Below are 20400 nucleotides of genomic sequence, written 5' to 3'. Positions count from 1 at the left end.
CCAATTCTCAGTCAAACAGTAGTGCTGATGTTATTTAAGTCTACATTTTAAAAACAGTGAAAGCGGTGCATGGATCTCCTGGAATTCAAAGATAATGTTCATGGATTTTCCCTCCTAACTTATTGGGATTGCTTATTTGCAGTGCTGTGACTGAAGTACTAGAAGTATATTGGGATATATATTGGGGAGGGGGGGAGGGAGCAGACTATTCACAGGTCACCTCAATAAAACTTTAAATATATTATGGTAAAGAAGGAATCCATCTGCAAATCTGAAGGAAGTAATCATATCAGAGGTTAAACCTTTACTCTTTAGCTACATGCTTCTTCCATGTCTGTGTTTAGAATTTTACATTTGATCCATAATTTATTCCGATGGTCATTCTTCTCAAAAGAGCCAAGTTACAGTAGCAACTCATAAAGCCTTCCCTTCTTCTCTTACAAAACAGATGTTTCTATAGGACATGGATGCTGTATTAAGTAGATCACAACATACTGCAACACTGCAGAGCCTCAGAATTAAGACCAGAATCACAGCTTAGCTGGATACAAATTTCCTAAGCTTCTCAGTTTTAGTTCCAACTGAATGGGCTGTTAGTATGGAGTAAAGTGTTCGCTGCTATTGATGTCTCTTCAAATGCAATGTCCTCAAGATGCATATAAGCCATAGACAGGGAAGTGTGAAAAATCTACCCCAGTAGACTTTTCCTATGGACTGGATAGATTTTGCAATCTGGAATGCCTATATTACTGGATTACTATGGAAGCAGCAGATAAAAGTGTACATATATGTGCAAATTTCAACTTTATTCAAACCCACCTCACATGCTTTAATTGTTTTAATTCAATTAATATGTTTTCATTCAAGAATGGGAATTATGCAGCCTTTCAGATGTTTTTGGACTGCAACTCATAGCATGCTTCACCATTGGCTATTCTGGCTAGGGGTACTGAAAGTTAGTTAATAGGAAGAATTCATGCCAGCAATGAACATGATATGAAATACAGAAACAAAATACTCAGGTTTTTTTTTTAAAAAATGCAAACAAAGGGAATGGATTCTGTCTCATAAAAAGAAAAATGGAGAGCCACAGACTGGATGTCAAGATGGGCAAATTATAAAATCTGCAGATGTGGTCTTGAGAGATGGGGACACCCCTAGCCATAGTTCCAGTCACCTGTCTTGTCTTTCTCATTACATGTCATATCATAGCTTGACTGCCTCATGACAGTGGCTGTTTGTAGCACTATATCATGTTGTGTTGACAGTGGCTGATTTACAGTGTTATTGCACAGAATTGGACTATGATGCTATAATCTGAACTCAATGACATGGTTTCACTAAAAGTAATTGTCCATATGCTCAAGTGGATATTTTAGGACTAATTGGTCAATCTTCCATCAAAGAAGGGGATTCCCCTTGAAACAAAACCTCAGAAACAACAACTTAGCATACTATTACTGAGATAATTTATTTTTGATCAACCTCTGCCCATGGAGGTTGCTCAACTGAGAGTCATTCCTTAGGTTACAGTAATGGATTGGAAGCTGTTAGAAATGCTTCTGTATACTGACAGCTCCATAGGGCCACCACAGCATGCAAAAGCAATGGACATATCATGCCAGTTACCAGCATATCTTTGGTGATGGCGGAAACAAACACAAAAATTCTCTTCATAATCAATCCAAGGTCTTTCCCACATTAATATTGCCACATTGCACTAACCCATACAGAAGACAGTGGGTTCCAGTTGTTTCAAAACTTTCCTCAATTCTCAGAAGCTTCATTAGTCAAAATGCAGGTTATTATAAAGGAGAAGATCTCAAATTGTGTAAATGTTCAGTTATGGAATTTCAATATATATATATATTTCAATTTACACATTATTGCTTGTAACTTTGTAAGTTTTATATGGCAATGAGAAAAGTCCATTCTTTTTTAAATTCTAGCTAGGATGCCAGAAGACATAGTCTATGATCTGCATTTCATAATTACATTAACATTAATCACCTAAATTTAATCCAATCTTGTATAGTCTGGCATGGGCTGGCAATATATACTAATGGTCTAAACACACTAATTTCCTTCATTTGGCAATGCCTATTTTCAAGTGCATCTTCTTACCTGCCAAGCTTAAATCTCAATGAGGTGAATGGTTCGCCCTCCAGATGTTTGGGACTACCACTCCCACAATCCCTTAACATTGACCATGCTGAGTGGACTGACAGGAATTTTAGTCCAAAATATCTGGAGGACAAAGATTCTGCACTCCTGTTCTAAATACCATGCAAATATTACTATAGTCAAACTGTGTATCTTCTGCTTTGTTCAGTACTGTGACACTGACATCAGCTAAGGCTGAATTCATGCATACACATCCATTATTTTATCACTGTAACATCAAAAAATGTCTGGCATGTCCAAAATAGCCCCTAACAACAGAATACCAAAGATATTGCTTCCAGATTGCCTCACATAACCTCAGATTTATAGCTTTCCAATGGCAGCATTTCACAGCCATCACATGATATCGCTGAGTGATGTAGCAGAGTATGGACAAGGCTGTGGAAATCAGGGCTGAGGACCATAGTCACGTCTGATGTAGCAAAGCCATTACACAACAATATTGCCTCATAACTAATTTTTTTGAGGACTCAGTACAATATCATTTGACTTATGGGGTAAAATGATATTGACAACATCTGGAAGCTTGTTACAAATTGATCTTCTCAAGCTTTCCCTTTCATTTTGTAAATATATGAGAGGCTGAACATGATTAAAGTGAGAGTTTTTCAAAAAAAACAACCCTCTTCATTAATGCTACAATATATCAGGAACTAACTAGGCAAGAATGTGCCTGGTACCAACAAATCATTTGGATTAAAAATCCATTTCCTTCAGCAGGTGATTTCCAAATACAGTGGATCCTTGGTATCTGCTGGGGTTTGGTTCCACAGTACCCCATGGGTACCAAAATCCATGGAAACTCAAGTCCAGTTTAATACAGTCATATAGTAAAATTGTATCCCTTATATAAAATGGAAAAATCAAGGTTTACCTTTTTCATTGTGTGAGTGTAATATTTCCAAGCTGTGGATGGTTGAATCCAGGGATAAAGAATCTATGGGTACAGAAGGCCAACTGTAGTCTTGTTTAGAAACAGGATACAATGGTCTAATTACAAAACTATCTGATTCAAGCATCTTTAAATGTTGTAATTTTATGGATGCTTTCCTGGGAGTAAGCCCCATTTAACACAGTGTAACTTGGGACAAACTTCTTTGTTTTAATGCACTACTGTGCACTTTGAAATGTAAGTTGGGTCCCTGAGTAGCATCAGGACTACAAGAAATGGGAAGAGGGACAGTTTCCACCTATTTTATGCAAACAGCAGCTACCAGTGGCAATTTCTGCTGGGTCCATAGCATAGAGGGGAACATTATCTTTCCACTCCTGTGTTCCAGATGCTGTTGCAACTGCCATTTACCTTTTTTTAAAAAAATAATAATAATTACATTAATGCAATTAACATAATGTCTTGATTGGCCTTTATATCATAAGTAAACATACATAGGATTGTGCCATTAAGTTTCATTCCTTTCAACAGGAGAATAATACACAAAGTTAACTTTGGGCCGGTACAGACCAGCCCTTTCCGATGCCCTCATCACGTACTAGGGTTGTCTTGGGGCGGCGCTTCCAGACGCCCCTCAACCCTAGCACATGATGAGGGCGTCAAAATGGCGGCACCTTGTACACACGGGCATCACCATTGTTATGCAAGCACTGCAGAGAGAAAACAGGCGCCGGCAGAGTACCATTTTTCGGTGCTCTGTATCACACCTATGTCTCCTGTTGAATCAATGACTCTTATGAGTCTTCCCTTCCTTTCCTGAATCATATTCCATCTACATATGATTTCTCAGTTTTAATTAAGGCTGCAATCATATGCTCACTTACCTGGGAATAAAGTCCACTGATTTCAGCAGGATTTACTTACGAACAGATAAAGTAGGATTAGTTTTAGTCATCCACACTCTGTCCTTCCTTTAAGAAAACTTTTTACTGTTGCTGTCCTGATTTCAACACATGCAATTAATTTTTCTGCCTTTGGAGACATTCAATGAAAACAAGACCTATTTCATTTGTAAGAATTTAGCAGGAAATGAAACATTACCTAAATAAACTTGGTCATTGTAAACATATTTTATTTAATTAAAAACTGTTATTAATGCTCTTAGTTTATACATGTGCAATAATACTTGATAAAGTATTCATTTGAATTTAGGAATGGAGGGATTTCAGCTAGTTGGCCACAGTGCTATCCATCTCCCATCCCTCTTCTGCTGACACTATTCAGAAACTAAATCTTTAGATTCCTTCCCCCTTTGTCATAATACTTCATCTGTTAATCTCTGCAAAATGATATTCTGATCTAACCAAACATTACAAGAGAGATCAATCTTCCTGACTTGAAATCCATCTCTGCCTGAAGCTGGGGAAAGAGTGTGCAGTTAACGCCATGGCAAAAGCCAAGACAGAATGAGAGAGAGAGAGAGAAAGGAGCAATCAGACTTTTAAAAAAAAATCAGTAAAGTGCACAATTATTGTCAACATATTCTCTTTCCTTTGATCCAAAGAATTTACTGCACTGTCAGTGTGAAATACAGTTGGCTTGCATGGAATACAGACTGACAGTTGAACAGAACAAACTCCTGCTTGGTGTTTTTGTTTTTCCTGAAGACATCTACAGGAATTTATTGATGCAATTCAAAAGGATAATATATTTCAGCGCTTTGGCTATTGACCGGTTTCCTAGATCCACAAGGGGGCAGAAGGATTACAAGTTGTTCTGATGCTTATCTCCATTTTATTTTATTTGGCTGAAACACCGGTGTTTTCCAGGTCTGCTTCCTCCAGCTCCACTGTGGTGTCTGACCTGGAGATCATGAAAAGTTTCTCTTTATTTGTATACTGTTTCTGAATTCTCAAAGGCTGTTGTTCTGTTTGTTCTCTGCTGGTGTCCTTTGAAGAAGGCATGTCCCCACTGGAGCTCCCTTTGCAGTCCTGGGTTTTATGGGCTGGTGTGTTGGCAACAGATTCCAAAGAGGTGCCTGTCTCCTCCAGTGGGGTATAGCCCTTATTGCTTCGGTACTGATCACACTGAGATCCCTGGGAATCTCTCCTAGCCACAGCTGGTGTTGGAGGGTCTCCCAAATCAAGGGATTTAGAGTAGGTGGAAGATGAGGCTTTAACTAAAAGACTGGAGTCTAGGTCTGTGCTACTATCCAATGTCTGAGAGGATTCAGGGGTGAGGGATCTCCTGGCATCAGGGAGGCAGCTTGTGCTTTGGCGTCGAAGAACCAGCTTGCGCTTACCCGTCCTGGCCACAGTTGCATGTCCTTGCTCTGAGTCTATGTAGCTGCTCCTGAGGTCTTTCAGGCTGAGCTCAAACTCTCCCCGAGGTATTTCCTTGGCCCCTCGTTCTCCCAGGGGCCTCTGCCAGCCACTTCGGTCTCCCTGTGCCACTTCTCCTTGAGCCAACGGCAGCAAAGTGAAAGTGCTGAGTGAGGAACCCACAATGGAACTGGCAGTACTGCGCTGGTCCCAGCCATCTGGGGGGCTGCAAGGTGGGCTATGAGCAGTCCTAGCCAAGGCTGCCCTCTCCCGATATATACTATATACAGCCTCGGCCAAGCTAGGGGTTTGTCTTTGCTGCAATTGCCGAGGAGAGGAAGAGGAGCAGCAGCGTGGGGATGAAGCCAAATCTGGAGGGGAGAGAGGAGCACTTACCATTGGGTGCCAGGCAGTCTTGGCTAAAGTTTCCCCAGAGCTGCCACCAGGTTTCAACTCTACTCCTCGTGGCTGTACATAGTTAACAAAGCCATTGATGGGAACTGGGGCAACAGAAGCAGAGGGGGGTCCATCCTTTGTCCGAAGGCTATGTGCATCTATGACAGTGGAGTACAAATCCCTTAGATTGATAATCTTTGTCTTTTTGTCACGGTTCTCATGGAGCACTGCATTGGCACAAATGAAGAGGAAGATGCCAATGCCCATGATGAGGGGTCCAAGCACCTTAAGTTTGTCTGAATGCAAATACTGTGAGAAAAGCTGAAGAAGGAAGCTTTTAGAGGTGGGCGAGGGGGCAGGAGAGGAAGGGAGGAGGTTCCTTTTGCTGTTCATGAAAGAGGAGTTGATCCCTGAGCCTTCCCGGGGATATTCTCCTGGCCCTTCCGTTTGGTTCCTGGAACGGCTGAAGGTGGCACTCCCATGTGAGGATGGAAGATGCCTGTTACCAAGGCTCCCTGCCCGGTAATGTGGTTTGGGCCAATAGCCCATGACTGCCAAGGCAATTCCCACAAGCAACACCAGGATACCACAGAGAGCAATGAGGCCTGAGATAGAGCAGAGCTTCAGCTTTCCCTTCACCACCACCACATCGTTTTTGCGTTTCTTTTTGGCTTTGCGCTTGCGTTTGGGGCCTTGGCTCTGAGGCCTCAGGGGATCCTGTTTTCTGGCTGAGATCCGCAAAAGGCCTCCAGTGGCTATCATGGCTGGCTACCCTGGGCACTGGTCTCTACAGCGGCTCCAGCTCCTGTGGCAAAAGGGAGAAAAAGAACATGAGAGTCCAGGGAGAGTTCAGTCTGCAAAGACCCCGTTTGCAAATTGCAGTCTTCCTCTGTTTTTCTTAAATCTGCTCAGTCACTACTGACAAATCACTTCCACACAAGGAAGCATGTGCAAGACACAGAATTCAGAATAGCTAAGCAATGGGGGAAGGTCAGGAGAAATCTCTTATAAGAGATTTCTGTATCACCACCTGCAAACAACATGCTTTGAATTTAACTAATAAATATCTAAGTTCATTTCTGAAACTAGAGAGAGAAAGAAAGAGAGAAGGAAAGACAGAGGAAAGGAAAGGAAGGAAACAAAGAGTTGTGTTATTGAAAAGGAATATAAATATCCCCTTCCCAGCTGATAATATAGCAATCTTATTTAAATTCTAAAAAAGCTTGTAAGTCTCTCCTCTGAAGTCTGTTCTGATTTAACAATCTGAAACTGAATCCAGACAAGATGGAGCTGTTGTTGGTTGGGGATTCTGTTATTTATGAGCTGTACTCCCAGGAAAAGGGAAATCCCAATCAGTGGAGATCCTAGACTTGGCACTTTCTCTGGATCTGTAGTTGACAATAGTAGTTTAGTAGAATATTTTGTCAGCCTATCTACATAGATATAGCTGGACATACCACAGGTATACCCAGACTTGAGTACAGTATTTCAACTTTCTCTGGCTTTGTGGGACTGCCTTTAAAGATAATTTAGAAACTGCAGTTGATACAAAAGGCAGCTGTCTGGATATTGATTAGTAAGCCTTAATGGAAACAGTCCAACTGTACTGATTCCGAATCAATTTCTGAATTCAATTTAAACTGCTGGTATTGATCTTTTAAAGTCACTGACAAACCAGGACAACACTAGCTTTTGCCCAGATAGACCTGCCCAAACTTTGAGACATTTCCATTGGATGTTTCCTCAGCCTTGCCTCCTTTGGCCATATGATTAATAGCAACCGGGTACAGGTCCTTTTTAGTGGCAGCTCCACAACTACGACTCTTTCTCTGGGAACATCTGAGAAGCTGCTTCTTTCCCCATGGTCAAGTGGATGGTCAAGATGGTTTCATTTTGCAAACAAGTCACCTTGGGAACCCCTGTGGTCTGGAAGGAGATATAGAAATACTCTAAATAAATTAAAATGGATTCTTTGTTTTCAACAAGAGCACCATCTTGGAGAAGTAAAGCTGAAACACTTCTTGGTTTTGACTTGTTCTGAATGCACTCAGACTAGCCAAAATCCAAAGAGGCAAATTGGCACTGAGCTTGCACATTCTGAGTCAATCTTTTAACAAATATTCTCAGGATTGGTCATGCTAAGCAAGTGTGGAGACAAAGAGGGGAAAATCTATTAATGCCTATGTTTCACTCACTGAGAACTTGAGAAGGATTTTACACACACATGGGCTAGCAAGGATTCCCCCACCCCCCCTTTCCTCTAACAACTACGGATTGTATTTTTTTAAAAATCCCATCTCCTAGATCATTCAAGAGCCAAGGAGTTTCTGTAAATGCTTTCAATATGTAAAAAATTACTTGTTATACAACAGGGAAGGGAATCATGTGGCCCTCAAAATATTGTTACTCACTGCTGGTGATCATGGATAAGGCTAATGGGAACTGCAGTTCTGCAACTTTGGGAGGGGTGCATAAGTCCCACCCCTTTGTTTACAGGCATGGAACAAGCAGGTTTCTGCATGAAACCTGAGGCCCAGGACAATTTCTGTTTCAGGGCCTAAACATCATTGTCTATGGTGCTTCCCAGAATAAGTAAACCTGGAGCCATTTTCACATAGTCCATGAATACATGGACTATGCAAGTGTGTATGTATACAGGTGTGAGTGTATGCATGCACAGTCATAAAACCTGGGTGCTTGGGAAGCTCTGTTCACATGTTTGGGAATTTGGAACAGGAACTGAAGTCCTTTTTACATCCACCTATCCACTAGCCTAACACTGCCAGATACAGATATGTCAAAAGTGCATTCCAATGCAGTAACTGAAGGAAAGCATTTGCTCTGAAAAGAACCGAGTCTTGAAAAGGAAGAAAGAGAAAGCCTTCTAAATGGCATTTAACACGAAGTCACCTTTATAGCAAGTTACTCCAGGTAACTCAGGCTAAGTTAAATAGCCAAGTTCAGGGAAATGGATATACATAAAAAGAGAAAATGAAGTTCCATGTAAACAGTCTGCAATGCAAATGTAATTCACTATGTAAAATGATACACACTGTGTCAACAAATCCTAACTGCACATTTACAGTGATGGGTACTGAGCAGGCAGTGATTGACAAAGAAAGAAATTTTGGGGTTATGGTGCACCACTGGATGAAAATGTCAGATCAGTGGGCAGCTGCTTTGAAAACTGTAAACGTCATATCAGCCACCGTCAAAAAGGAAATTAAAAATAAAATTATCAGCATCATACTACAAATTCATGATGATTCAACCACACTTGAAAGACTTTGAACAACAACACCTCAAAAATAAGGCAACAATTGAACATGCAACATTTGTAGCTCATTAGCTTTAGAAAAGGCAAACAAAGTGAATGCAATAGAGTATAAAACTATGTATGATTTGTGTGGTGGGAAGTTAAGGACAGTTAAAAGGAAGAATTAAACTGTGGAATTCACTGCCACAAGATGGATTTGCAATTTTTTCTCTTTTTCAATAGGAAGCAGTATATATTTTCTGAAAAATGCAAAATTTTGATGTAAAAATGTTGCATTTTAATGCAAAGAATCCAATGCATTTTGTGCAAAAAGAATTTTCATTAAAAAGTCCTGAAATGTGTAAAATTATAATTAAAAAGTTGAAAAAATGCATAATGCCCACCACAGGGCCAATATTTGAAATAAGTGAAGACTTACATCTCTAATGAATGAATGTTCATGATGACGGATATATATGTGTGTGGATATGTGTGGGGATAGATAGATAGATAGATAGATAGATAGATAGATAGATAGATAGATATCTTCCAGTAATAGAAGCACTGTGCTTCTACTCTACTCCAGTTGCAGGGGAACATGAGCAGGAGAAGCATCTTCATAACGGTTTTGCTCATGTCCTCGTTATGGCCTTGCCATTTGTATGTGGCTGGCCACTGTAGAAACAGAATAGTGGTCTATACAGGCCTCTGATCCTGAAGGGTTCTTCATATAATGTTAATGCAGAGAGATACAGGAGCAGGGTTGGAGAATGTAATTCTCATTTACATTTTCCCTCCTCTGTATTCACTGACAATGTTTAAAAGGCTTAGAGTGCAATCTGAACAGGTACTCCTAGGGTCTGATAGAAAAACATGTTCCTTCTTGAATGTAGTTTTAGTTCCTGTACTTTTATAAATTAGTACTAACATGGACAAAGGGTGAGAGATTTTTTAGAAGTAGAGGCATCACCTGACCCCAAAAGGATCAAAATTACCTTGTAAAATTGCTTCAGACCATCTAAAGAATCCATAGTTTAGAGAAACGATGTATCCTTTCTTTAAAAATTCCTTAATCTACAATGTTCATCTCCTTCTGTTGTATGATAACCTAGATTTGACATTATTGCTCCATTTTTAATAGGGGGAATATGTTTGATGCAGCCTTAATCATAGTCTGAGATGCTGCCTTGGTTTAATAATCCTTACAGTTTTATTATGATTGCATAGACTCTTGTTTTTATTATAGAAACTGCTAAACTGTTTTCTAGCCTCAGGCCGTTTTCACTGAATGAGGCCAAAGGTTCTATTACCCGAGGGGCTTATGGAAGGTGATCTATTATGGAAAATATGAAAAGGTGTTTCTTTAAGAAAATGATGGAAAATAAAAGGCAAAATAAATGGTTTTGCTGAGACTTGTAGGTATATATTTGTATGCATTGTCATGACCAGGCTAGGGGATTTAAATCTAGAGTTTATCATTTACTGCAATCCCTACATCAAGAAATAAACAAATCCTAGTATCATCAGAAAACTTTCTTTGAAACAATTCCTTTTTCAACTGTTTTTGAATATGCAGACAGACCTTCCTGCCTGCTTTGAATGTGAGCTTATCCTCCGGACATATGCCTGATCTGGAGTCATGTATGATGTTCAAGGTAACTGGTTATGTAACACCAGTCCATCAATGTGAGAATGTGATGGGAACAGAAAGCTACTGTGCTAAATCTGATTTTAAAAAAAAGGAAGGAAGGAAGGAAGGAAGGAAGGAAGGAAGGAAGGAAGAAGGGTAACAACACTTTGAATCACTGGGGGAACAAATCCTGCTCTTGTGTTGACAAAGGGAGCCTGAAATAAGCTGCAAGGTTTTATTTACATCACAAGGTTCATAATCCATGTATTCAACTAATGAAGCAACAACTGAATATTCAACAATTCCTTCTCAGCTGTTTAGGACAGTCTGGGGGAAAAAGAATGAGGAAGAGTCATTCATTACTTTCCCAGAGTGTTTGAAATAGATTATAAGAAAGAAAGAGAAAAGCAATCAGTACAGCATGCTGCATAAAGTTAAATCCTTTGCCCTGGGATCTGGTTAAGTCAGCATCCTAGGTAATCTTATTCCTCTCATCAGCTAAATCGTGCCATTTCCCAAATATCCTCAGGTTCAGCAATTTTCAGATTCATTTAAAATCCATGCATTTTCTTGTAGAAATGTCCCTGGTTCTTACGCTGCACCTAAAAGAAATTCATCAGCCACTGGACTTGTGTCTCCTTTTTCAAGCATGAGAGCTGTTTGGACATTAATTCAATAGACGTTGATTGTTTTTAATCAAGCTTTTGATGGAATTAGATTTCACCCCACGACACCAATAGGCAAGAAGCCGCATTAACTAAGATGGGGAAACATATGCCAATAGCTCGACCTGGACAAGGCTGGTACATAGGCTAGTCGCAAGAGGAGCCAATTTCCTAAAAGCTGCTTCTCTCTGTAGTATGCTACAAGCAAATGCTCCCTGATTTTGAAAGGACCAGAACTCGAAAAACATATATATCCATGTAGTTCTTTACCTTCTAATGGGGACTCTGTGCTACAGGAAAATCCAGATAATCTTTTACACTGTTTTCCCTTCGAAAAAACTAGGCAGACGCTTAATAGAACAAAGTGATTCCAGGACACTCGCTTCCAAGTTTTCTCCACTGTTCTCTCTGACTGTATGTGCAGTAAAGAAGAAGAAAAGGTGTGGGGGCAGAGAGACATCTACCATTCAATTTGGGAAAAGTCCCTAGTTCAGCCATGTAAACTTGATCTTGAGAAAGTCACACTCTCTCAGCCTCAGGGGAAGGCCATGGCAAACCTCCTCTGAACTGATCTCAGCCAGAAAACCTTATGGTATGTTTGCTGTGGGGTTGCCATAAGTCAGAAGTGACTTGAAGGCACACAACACACACAACCAGACCTACTAAAGTAGTTGTTTGTCCCTGCCTGCTGCTTGTACTCACCTTCCTCGGAGGTGCTTTGAGGACCAGAGGTGAAGGAGACATTGGGGCTGACCTACCTGGTCCTGGTGTGTCCTGGATCATGTCCTTTGCCAAGTTGCCTACTAGGGACAGCTGAGGGAGACTGGCCTGCGCCATGGGCAGCCTCTGCGTGGCAGAGGATCAAAGGGCTGAAGCTGGCAAGAAAGGAGAGCCCTGCCAGCCAGGGATGGCTCTGGAGGCAGCCAACACCAGAAAGGCAGCAGCAGGGGAGTGGGTGGCAGCCAAAGCCTTCAACTTTTCCCAATCAAAACTCATTCTCTGAAAAATCCAACCATCCATCCATTCAAGGGACTTTCAACCAGCCAGGTGCCTCCGCTGTGCCCAGGAAGACCAGATGTCTCAGCTGCAAAGGAGGACAAGGCACTGCAAAATGAGGACACTGAAGAAAAACTGCTCAAAACACTGGAAATGTCAATCCATGCTTCTTAAGGATGCTCAAAAGGACACAAGGATGACAGATTGTAGGGCAGATCCTGGAAAAGGTGGACACCTGGCCACTATTTGTCAGAGCAGCCTGACACAAGCAGGCACCTCCATCTTTCCATCATTTCATAACAGGGTGTTTTTCTTCTCCTCTCCAGCTCCACCGGTTCCCCTCCTTATTCCCTCTCCCAACCCCCCTTCTTTCCTAAAAGATGAAGCCCCCCAAAACTGCAGAAACACCAGGAAAGGCACCAAAAAGGGGGGAGAAATGCAGATGATCCCAGTCCCACAGACAGCTCTTGGGAGCCAGGGTTTGTGAGGAGGGTTTGCACAAAGTGGCCAGAGCTCCTCACCGCCAAGGAGGACCAGGCACCGCCAAATGGAGGACACTCCAGAAAACTGGAGGCCCTGAGCAAACCAAAGCTTGAAAGAAACACTCCTGGAAATGTCCATGTAGGCTCCAAGGGGAGGACGTTTTGGAATCCCTCCTGGGCAGAAGGCTGAAATGGAGGACCTTCTAGAAAATCTAGAGGGCAAAACCCCAGAAAAGCTAAAACAACAATAACAACAACACTCCCATAAATGTAAATGAAGGCTTCTTAGTCCTTCTCAAAAGGGAGGACGTTTTGACATCCCTCCTGGAAAGAAGATTGAAGTGGAGGGCAGGTCCTGAAAAAGGAGGACCAAATCTGGTCACCCTGAGCTCCAAACACTCCTCGGACATGTCAACCCAGGCTCCTTAGCCCTGCTCAGAATGGAGGACATTTGGGTATCCCTCCTGGACAGAAGGTTAAAAAGGTAGTAGGACAGACAGGTCCAAAAAAAGGAGGACCAAGTCAACCCAGGCTCCTCAGTCCTGCTCAAAATGGAGGACCTTTCTGACTCTCCTCCTGGGCAGAAGGCGGAAATGGAGGACAGGTCCTGGGAAAAGGAGGACCAAGTCTGCGCCTTCCTGGCTTTGCAGGCGCCCAGGGTTCCAAAATGGCAGTATTTTAGGAAGCCCAGAAAAGACCACCACCACTCTTTCTCTCTCTCTTTCAGTCTTTCCTTTCTCTCTCTCTCTCTCTTTCATTCATTCGTTCATTCTCTCTTTCTCTTCTTACCAGGGGGACTCGGGGGCTGTCAGAGCCGCAGGCAAGTTCCTCAAACCCCGGGAAGAAACCATGGAGAAACTTTGGGAGCCAGCCGGGCCAAGGGACCTCTCTGGTGGGTGAAGACGGAGACCAGCCACGACACACAACAGCAAAGAAAAACGAGGAGGAGGAGGAGGAAGAGAAGAAGCAGTGAGGGCACCCTCCTTTCCTCCATCCTTCCCTCCTCCCTCCACTCCTCTGCTTCCTTAACACACCCGCCAGTGGGTCCTCCTCGAAATCACAGGCAAAGCAGCAGCAGCATCCCTGGGATCCATGGGGCCGAGGAAGAGGAGGAAGAGGAGGAGGATGGCTCTCAAAGTGGGGCTCCTCTGGATGGCATCCTCCTCCTCCTCCTCCTCCTCCTGCTCTTGCTGCTCATGGAAGTCTTCAATGGCTCTTTCTTCCCACTGGGAGGCTCTTGTTATTGTCTGGAGCTGCTGCTGCTGCTGCTGCTGCTGCTTCTGTGCCCAGCCAAGGGGCCACTGATTAGCTGCTGCTGCTGCTGCTGCTGCTGCTGCTCTTGCTGATGAGGATGAGGATGCTGATGATGCTCATGGCGGGGCCTGCTGCCGTTGCTAGGAGACAGGAACCATGACACCAGGAAATGGCGGCCTGAGTGGCCAAGAGGGCGGCCTCAGTTGCCAGCTCTTTTATTATGAGGGGGAGGCCCACCACAAGCCCTCCCCCTCCCTCCCTCCCCCTCCTCTCCTATCCAGTGGCATCCCTAGGAGCACTGGGGGGTGGCACCACTTCTCCTCAAACACCTGTGTTTGGGCAGAAACATTGTGGCGCTGGCCTGCATCTCTAAGGGATGGGGTTTTTTTTAAAATTAAAATTAAAATTTCATTTTTAAAAATAAATTGAATTAAAATTTCATTTAAAAATTAAATTAATATTTTTTATTTTTTATTTTTTAAAAACATTTGATTTATATATATATATATATATATATATATATATATATAATTTTTAATTCTTTTCTTTAAAAAACATTACATTTTAACCATGTATATATAAATCACATTAAGCTTACACCTATGCTATTGCTATTTGAAGGCATGGGTTTTTTTAAAAAAAAATGCTAGCTGTTTACAGTCACAACTATTAGCATTACGTTCGGTGGTATACGGGAATTATGATTTACGAGTAACTAGTGCAAACATAAATAGATAAATAAATTACTGTATATATACTCATGTATATGTCTAGAAATTTTGTCAAAAAACTGTCCCAAAATACCTGGGTTGACATCCACAGGTCAACGTAAGTACTGTACTTTAATTCTTATATATATAAGATAAAAAGGAAGCATACCCTGGTGAAAGATGAGAACTTAATCTCTTTTCGGAGCATCTAAACCAAGCATTAACCCCCTCTACTATCTCATCCATCCAGTCTTTAGGTGAACACAAATAGTTGTGTCTGTCAAAACTTTTAAAGACCTTTAGTGTCGTTTTCCTTTACTTCAGCCTTTACATCCTTTATTACATGCTGCTAACTTATCCACAGGTCATATCAAAATCCATAATTTTGGCCCCAAAACCTGCCCTCGATGTATACATGAGGTCAACGTATAGTCAAGTATATATGGTACTAAGGATTCTGTATGGTGTGAAATGGGAGGAGGAGGTCAAGGAGGTGACACCACAAGTGACCGCACCAGGTGACACCAATCCTAGGGACTACATTGCCTAGGGTTGGTGTCACACACACACACACACCATTGACTTCCTCCCATTTCACACTATGCAGAATCCTTAGCAATGCTTTTTTTTTGCACTAGACTAGTGCAACTTGTAAATTTGAATTCTCATCTACCACTGAGCGTAATACAGTCAACCCTCCTTATCCACAGATTGTTTTATCCACAAATTCAAACATCCAGAGTTTGAAAATATTAAAAAAGAAAAAAGTATAAATTCCAGAGAGCAAACCTTGATTTTGCCATTTTATATAAGGGACATCATTTTGCAATGCCATAGTATTTAAGACCTGAGCATCCATGGATTTTGTTATCCACGGGGGGGGGGGGGGGTGTCCTGGAGCCAAATCCCAGCAGATAACAAGGGCCCACTGTACTCATAGTTGTGACATAAAAAACCTAGCATAATTAAAATTGTACCTTCAAATTACAACATCATATGCAGAACCTAAATGTATTTACATATGCATAGTGGAGATATGGTTAAAATAATAAATAAATTTATTGAATAAAGATTTTTTTAAAAAAATCAATTTCTAAAATTAAAAATTAAAATTTTGTAATTTGCAATTTGAACTTTTAAAAAAATTCTAGGGCCTCTCCTTTCTCCTTCCACTAATCTTCACCCCACTCCCACCATCTTTTAATGCATTTTAAAGTCCCAATTTCTGCCAAAAATTAGGTGTTTGAAGAGCAGTGATGTCACACAGCCCCTAGGGTGTCACCTGGTGTGGTCCGCACCCCCCACACTCCCCCGCACCCCCCACTGCTCCTATCCATGTGAAGGTTTTCTCTGTTTCCTTTGTTGTTGTTGTTGTTAACTGCCCTCAAGTCAATCTCAAGCCAGTGCAGTTAAACTGGAATAGCAGCACTATAGGTGTGCAGTGTGATAATCTACCTAGTGGCCACTTCCTCTTTCGTTGGGTGTTTTGGTCACCCTTCCTGTCAGTAGCATCCCTAGGGTTGGTGGCTTCACCTGGTGTGATAACTCATGGTGTCACCCCCCTCCCTTCATTGACCTCCTCCTCCCATTTCGCACCATACATAGTAATGCTTTTTTGCACTAATGTTACTCATAAATTGTAATTCCAATTAGCCACTGAATCTTATGCTCATAGCTGTGACATAAATCACTAGAGGAATTAAAATTACAATGTCATGCGCACAACCTAAATGTATTTATATAGACATAGTGAAGCTTTGGTTAAAATGTGGTGTTTTTTAAATAAAAAAAGAATATACATACATACATACATACATACATATATATATATAAATCGAAATTTGAAAAGAAAATATAAAATTTAAAAATTTGAAATTTTAATTTTAAAAAAAATCCTGGAGCCTCTCTTTTCTCCTCCCAGTGAGTTTCCCTCCCTCTATTCCCCCCATCTCTTAAAGCATTTTAAAGGGAAGCAGGTGAATGTGACAGCCGGTTTCAGCCTAAAAGGTATCACCTGGTGTCACCTGGTGTGGTCTGCCCCCCAGCCCCAGTAATGGCACTGCATTCCTGCAAGGAAAGCTGATAGGGTGAATTCTTAACCCGTTTTGACTTCGCTTTAACTGCTGTGGCTCCCTGCTGTGGAATTCTGGGACCTGTATTTTGTTGTGGCCCCAGAGCTCTCTCTGATAGAGAAGGCTAAATGCCAAGGACAGCTCCCAGAATGCAGTCAATCAATCAATCAATCACTTTTATTGAGGTCACTGGCCATATTAAATGACTGTATTCCCAAATTCATATGAATACATGCATACTATGAACATTCGTAAGATACATACACCTATGGACATCAGTAAGATATAAATATAAATGTAATATATAAAGAATGTAAAATATATGAATATAAATATAAGTAAGAAAGAATATAAAATATAGATATAAAATGTAACTGCCTACACAAATAGTAAAAGCTTAATCATTTACTAAAACCTTATTTTCATGGATCTTAACTCCAGCAGTACAGAATTCAATAGCATTGAGCCAGAGCAGTTAGGAGTCCCATCCATACTGCAGAAATAATCCAGTTTGAGAGCAATTTAAGTGCCCTTGCTGAATGGTAGGGAATTCTGGGAATTGTAGTTTGTTATGGCACCAGAGCTCTCTTGACAGAGAAAGCAAAATGTCTCACAAGACTACAGTTCTCAGGATTCCCTAGCACTGAGACAGGGAAGTTAAAGCATTCTCAAACTGGATTATTTCTGCAATGTGTTTTACCAAAGTGATGTGGATTATTTTGGCAGAAGAGATGCAGACTCAGGGGCTGTGCAGACCACCCCTAAGGGGTAGCCTGCAGGCGCCTCCATTTTTGCTGAATTGGGGCCACAGCAACTGCCAATCCAGCCTTTCCAGGGTGCAAAAAGGAGTTACAAAAATCGGCTCCTTTTTGTGCCCTGGGAAGGGTGCGATAGCCATGACGGCACAGCTTAGCGGCACTCTTTTGGCGCTACATCGTGCGGCTGCAGTGCTGGAGGAGCACCATAACGCCATGTGCTGTGTGCATCATGCTGCTTCGGGGGTGGAGCCAGGGTGTGCGTCGTGGAGCTCCTTAGAGGTTCTTCATCTTTAAGGCAGGCAGGTACAGCATAGCCCTCTTGATAACTGGATAGGATAGGATAGAATAGTTTTAATTATAGACCAATAAAGATACCATTTACAAAATTTGAGAATCACATTAGATTAAAACAGTATCAAATTACAGTATTAAAAATAGTATAGAAGTAATTTAAAACATTAGCTTATATATTGACTGTGACAGTTCTCAGAATTTCATAGCATGGAACCGTGGCAGTTAAAGCCAAGTCAAAATGGATTATTCCTGCAGTGAGGAGCCATCTTGTCTCTCTTCCTCATCTCACCCACTTCTTAGAAGCTGCCAGACAGACTCTGGCATCCTCCTACATAGGCCAGGATATACACACAACAACACATACAACATACACACCCGTGGGAGTAAGTTGTCCTGCACTAGTCAGACAACTTACTCCTAGTCAGGTGTTCTGCTGCACAGATTATTTCTTCCCAGTTACCTTCTTTCTACTTTATCTTATTTTATTGGGTAGTTTCTTTTAATTGCTGCATCTCCCTTTTATTATTATTTTTGGTTAACTTGTTTGGTTCTAGCTGCCAGTCATCTTGGAAACTTGGGTTATGGGGCAGGCACAAAAGAAGCTAAATAAATAAAGTGTTGCTGCTGCTGCTGCTGCTGCTGCTGCTGTTGTTGTTGTTGTGTGCAACCCTAAGGCAAACCTGTCATGGAGTTTTCTTGGCAAGATTTGTTCAGAGGAGGTTTGCCATTGCCTTCCCCTGAGGCTGAGAGTGTGCGACTTGCCCAAGATTACCCACTGGGTTTCCATGGCTGAGCAGATAATTGAATTCTGGTCTCCAGAGTCGTAGTCCAGCACTCAAGCTGTCTCTCTAATAACTGCTAGATTTTCCTAGAATATGCATTCCTTATGGATTATTATTGTTGTTGTTGTTGTTGTTGTTGTTATGGAAAATGCACATATTAGCATTCTCATATTCTTAATTTTTTAAAAGTGTTCTGAGGCTCTGGAAAGTAAAACCTTTAAAGGTCAAGCAAGAGCAATTAATTCCCTCCCTAAACACATTCTGATCTGCACCACTTTAGACTGCAAAAAGTAACAAAAAGTGACTTGTGCCACCTTAAAGACTAACATAGCCATTTTGGTTAGTCAATTGAAGGTATCACTCTTTTGTGGATTTTGGATGTTTATTATGCCATAAGGTTCCATGGACTAGAGTTCTCTTCATTAGATGCATGTAGTCATTTGATGAAATAGATTCGAGTCCATGAAAGCTTATGCCACAACCAAGTTTGTCTTTGTATTTAAAGTCCTGCAAGCCTCTCTGATGTTTGTTCTAAAACAGACAGTCATGGGTATCTTTTTGTCTGCTATCCTAAACACACAGTGTAAGCCACACTGAAAAACCAGATTTGTATAAACTGGTTAAATGCCCAGGTTATTTGTACTTCACATATCCTCATTTATGGTCCTATTGGCTCAGTCTGACCTATTCAGATAGATTTGGAATCAGTCTGACAAAGTGTTTTATTTCTCACCTGCAAGACCATCATGTGAGCTTTGTGAAAACTCCTGGGAATCCAACTTGACTGTCTGGCTTTTCTCAGATCTTGTTTTTAAAATGCAGTAGTTTGAGGTTTTTAAATTTATTGCCTTGAAAACACATTGATTCCTTTCCTGTATCTCATTTCTCATCATCTGCACTCTAGGGAGAGGCCATCCCACTTTCAGAAACTTACATTATCGGCCTTGGGCCGGGTAAGAGAGGCTCCTGTCTGATCTGATTGCCTTTCATTTTGATAAACAGGGTATTATGACCGGTTTATGAGGAAGTGCACAGTAAACTGATGCGAGTCCTGCTTTCAGCTTACCAAGCTCTCAAAAGAGCACTGTGAATCCCTTGGGCAGAAAGAAACATTATCAGGCACAAGAAAGAACCACACAGAGGAAGCGAATAGATTTGGGCAGATCTGTACCTGCTAGAGACAATGTCAGTGAAAAAAAGAGACTGGCATTGCCTTTATCTACTGGATGCCAAGCAGAGAGAGGGGTGTGTGTGTGTGTGTGTGTGTGTGTGTGTATCAGTCATTCTTTTTTTAAATAAGGAAAAGAGATTGATTAAATACCAGAGGCAGCATTTAAAAAAAATTATAGCAGAATAAACTATGAAAAGATAAGAGATCAAATGATGGGGAAACCAGCCACTGGAGAGATGCAGAAGAAAGTATCTAAATACTAGGTATAAGGCTCAAAGCCGTATGGAATGGCCTGTGGGCAGAATGCATTTGAAAGAGAACAATTTGACTCACTTCAGGCATTTCTCCAGTTTCACTAAGATGGTGCTGTCTGAGAAGCCCAAGATAAGGGGAAAGAGAAAAATATAAGGTATTTATGCAATTGTTCTGTATAAGGCATGTCTATTCAGAATATGTAAATACTTTAGAAATACACTACAATACATCTGAGAGATGGCTCCAACATCAAAAGGACATATTTCTGTGGCAGTGGAGATA

General features: G+C 41.3%; 1 protein-coding gene across 2 annotated transcripts; it reads right to left on the bottom strand.

Annotated features, from left to right (window-relative positions):
* Positions 1-1153: 1153 nt before the first annotated feature.
* On the bottom strand, positions 1154-13932 carry TMEM200C (transmembrane protein 200C). 2 transcript variants are annotated; one of them, XM_089517075.1, is made up of 3 exons: positions 13857-13873; positions 13612-13711; positions 1154-6598 (listed from the first exon to the last, which is right to left on the bottom strand). In XM_089517075.1, the coding sequence occupies exon 3, from the start codon at positions 6553-6555 to the stop codon at positions 4876-4878; it is 1680 nt and encodes a 559-aa protein (XP_089373201.1). In that variant the 5' UTR covers positions 6556-6598; positions 13612-13711; positions 13857-13873; the 3' UTR covers positions 1154-4875. The 2 variants fall into 2 exon arrangements, with proteins under 2 accessions (XP_089373201.1, XP_089373200.1); XM_089517074.1 differs by having other exon boundaries at positions 13612-13932.
* Positions 13933-20400: the final 6468 nt, after the last annotated feature.

The sequence above is a fragment of the Sceloporus occidentalis genome, unplaced genomic scaffold (genome assembly GCF_023333645.1).
Source record: "Sceloporus occidentalis isolate IW3139 unplaced genomic scaffold, rSceOcc1.0.p SCAF_3, whole genome shotgun sequence".
In the NCBI taxonomy this organism is placed as follows: Eukaryota; Metazoa; Chordata; class Lepidosauria; order Squamata; family Phrynosomatidae; genus Sceloporus; species Sceloporus occidentalis.
This window is presented reverse-complemented; position numbering and strand designations above follow the sequence as displayed.

Bases quoted from the DNA above. Each gene is read 5' to 3' on its own strand.
- TMEM200C (XM_089517074.1), bottom strand. From the start codon at position 6,555: ATGATAGCCACTGGAGGCCTTTTGCGGATCTCAGCCAGAAAACAGGAT.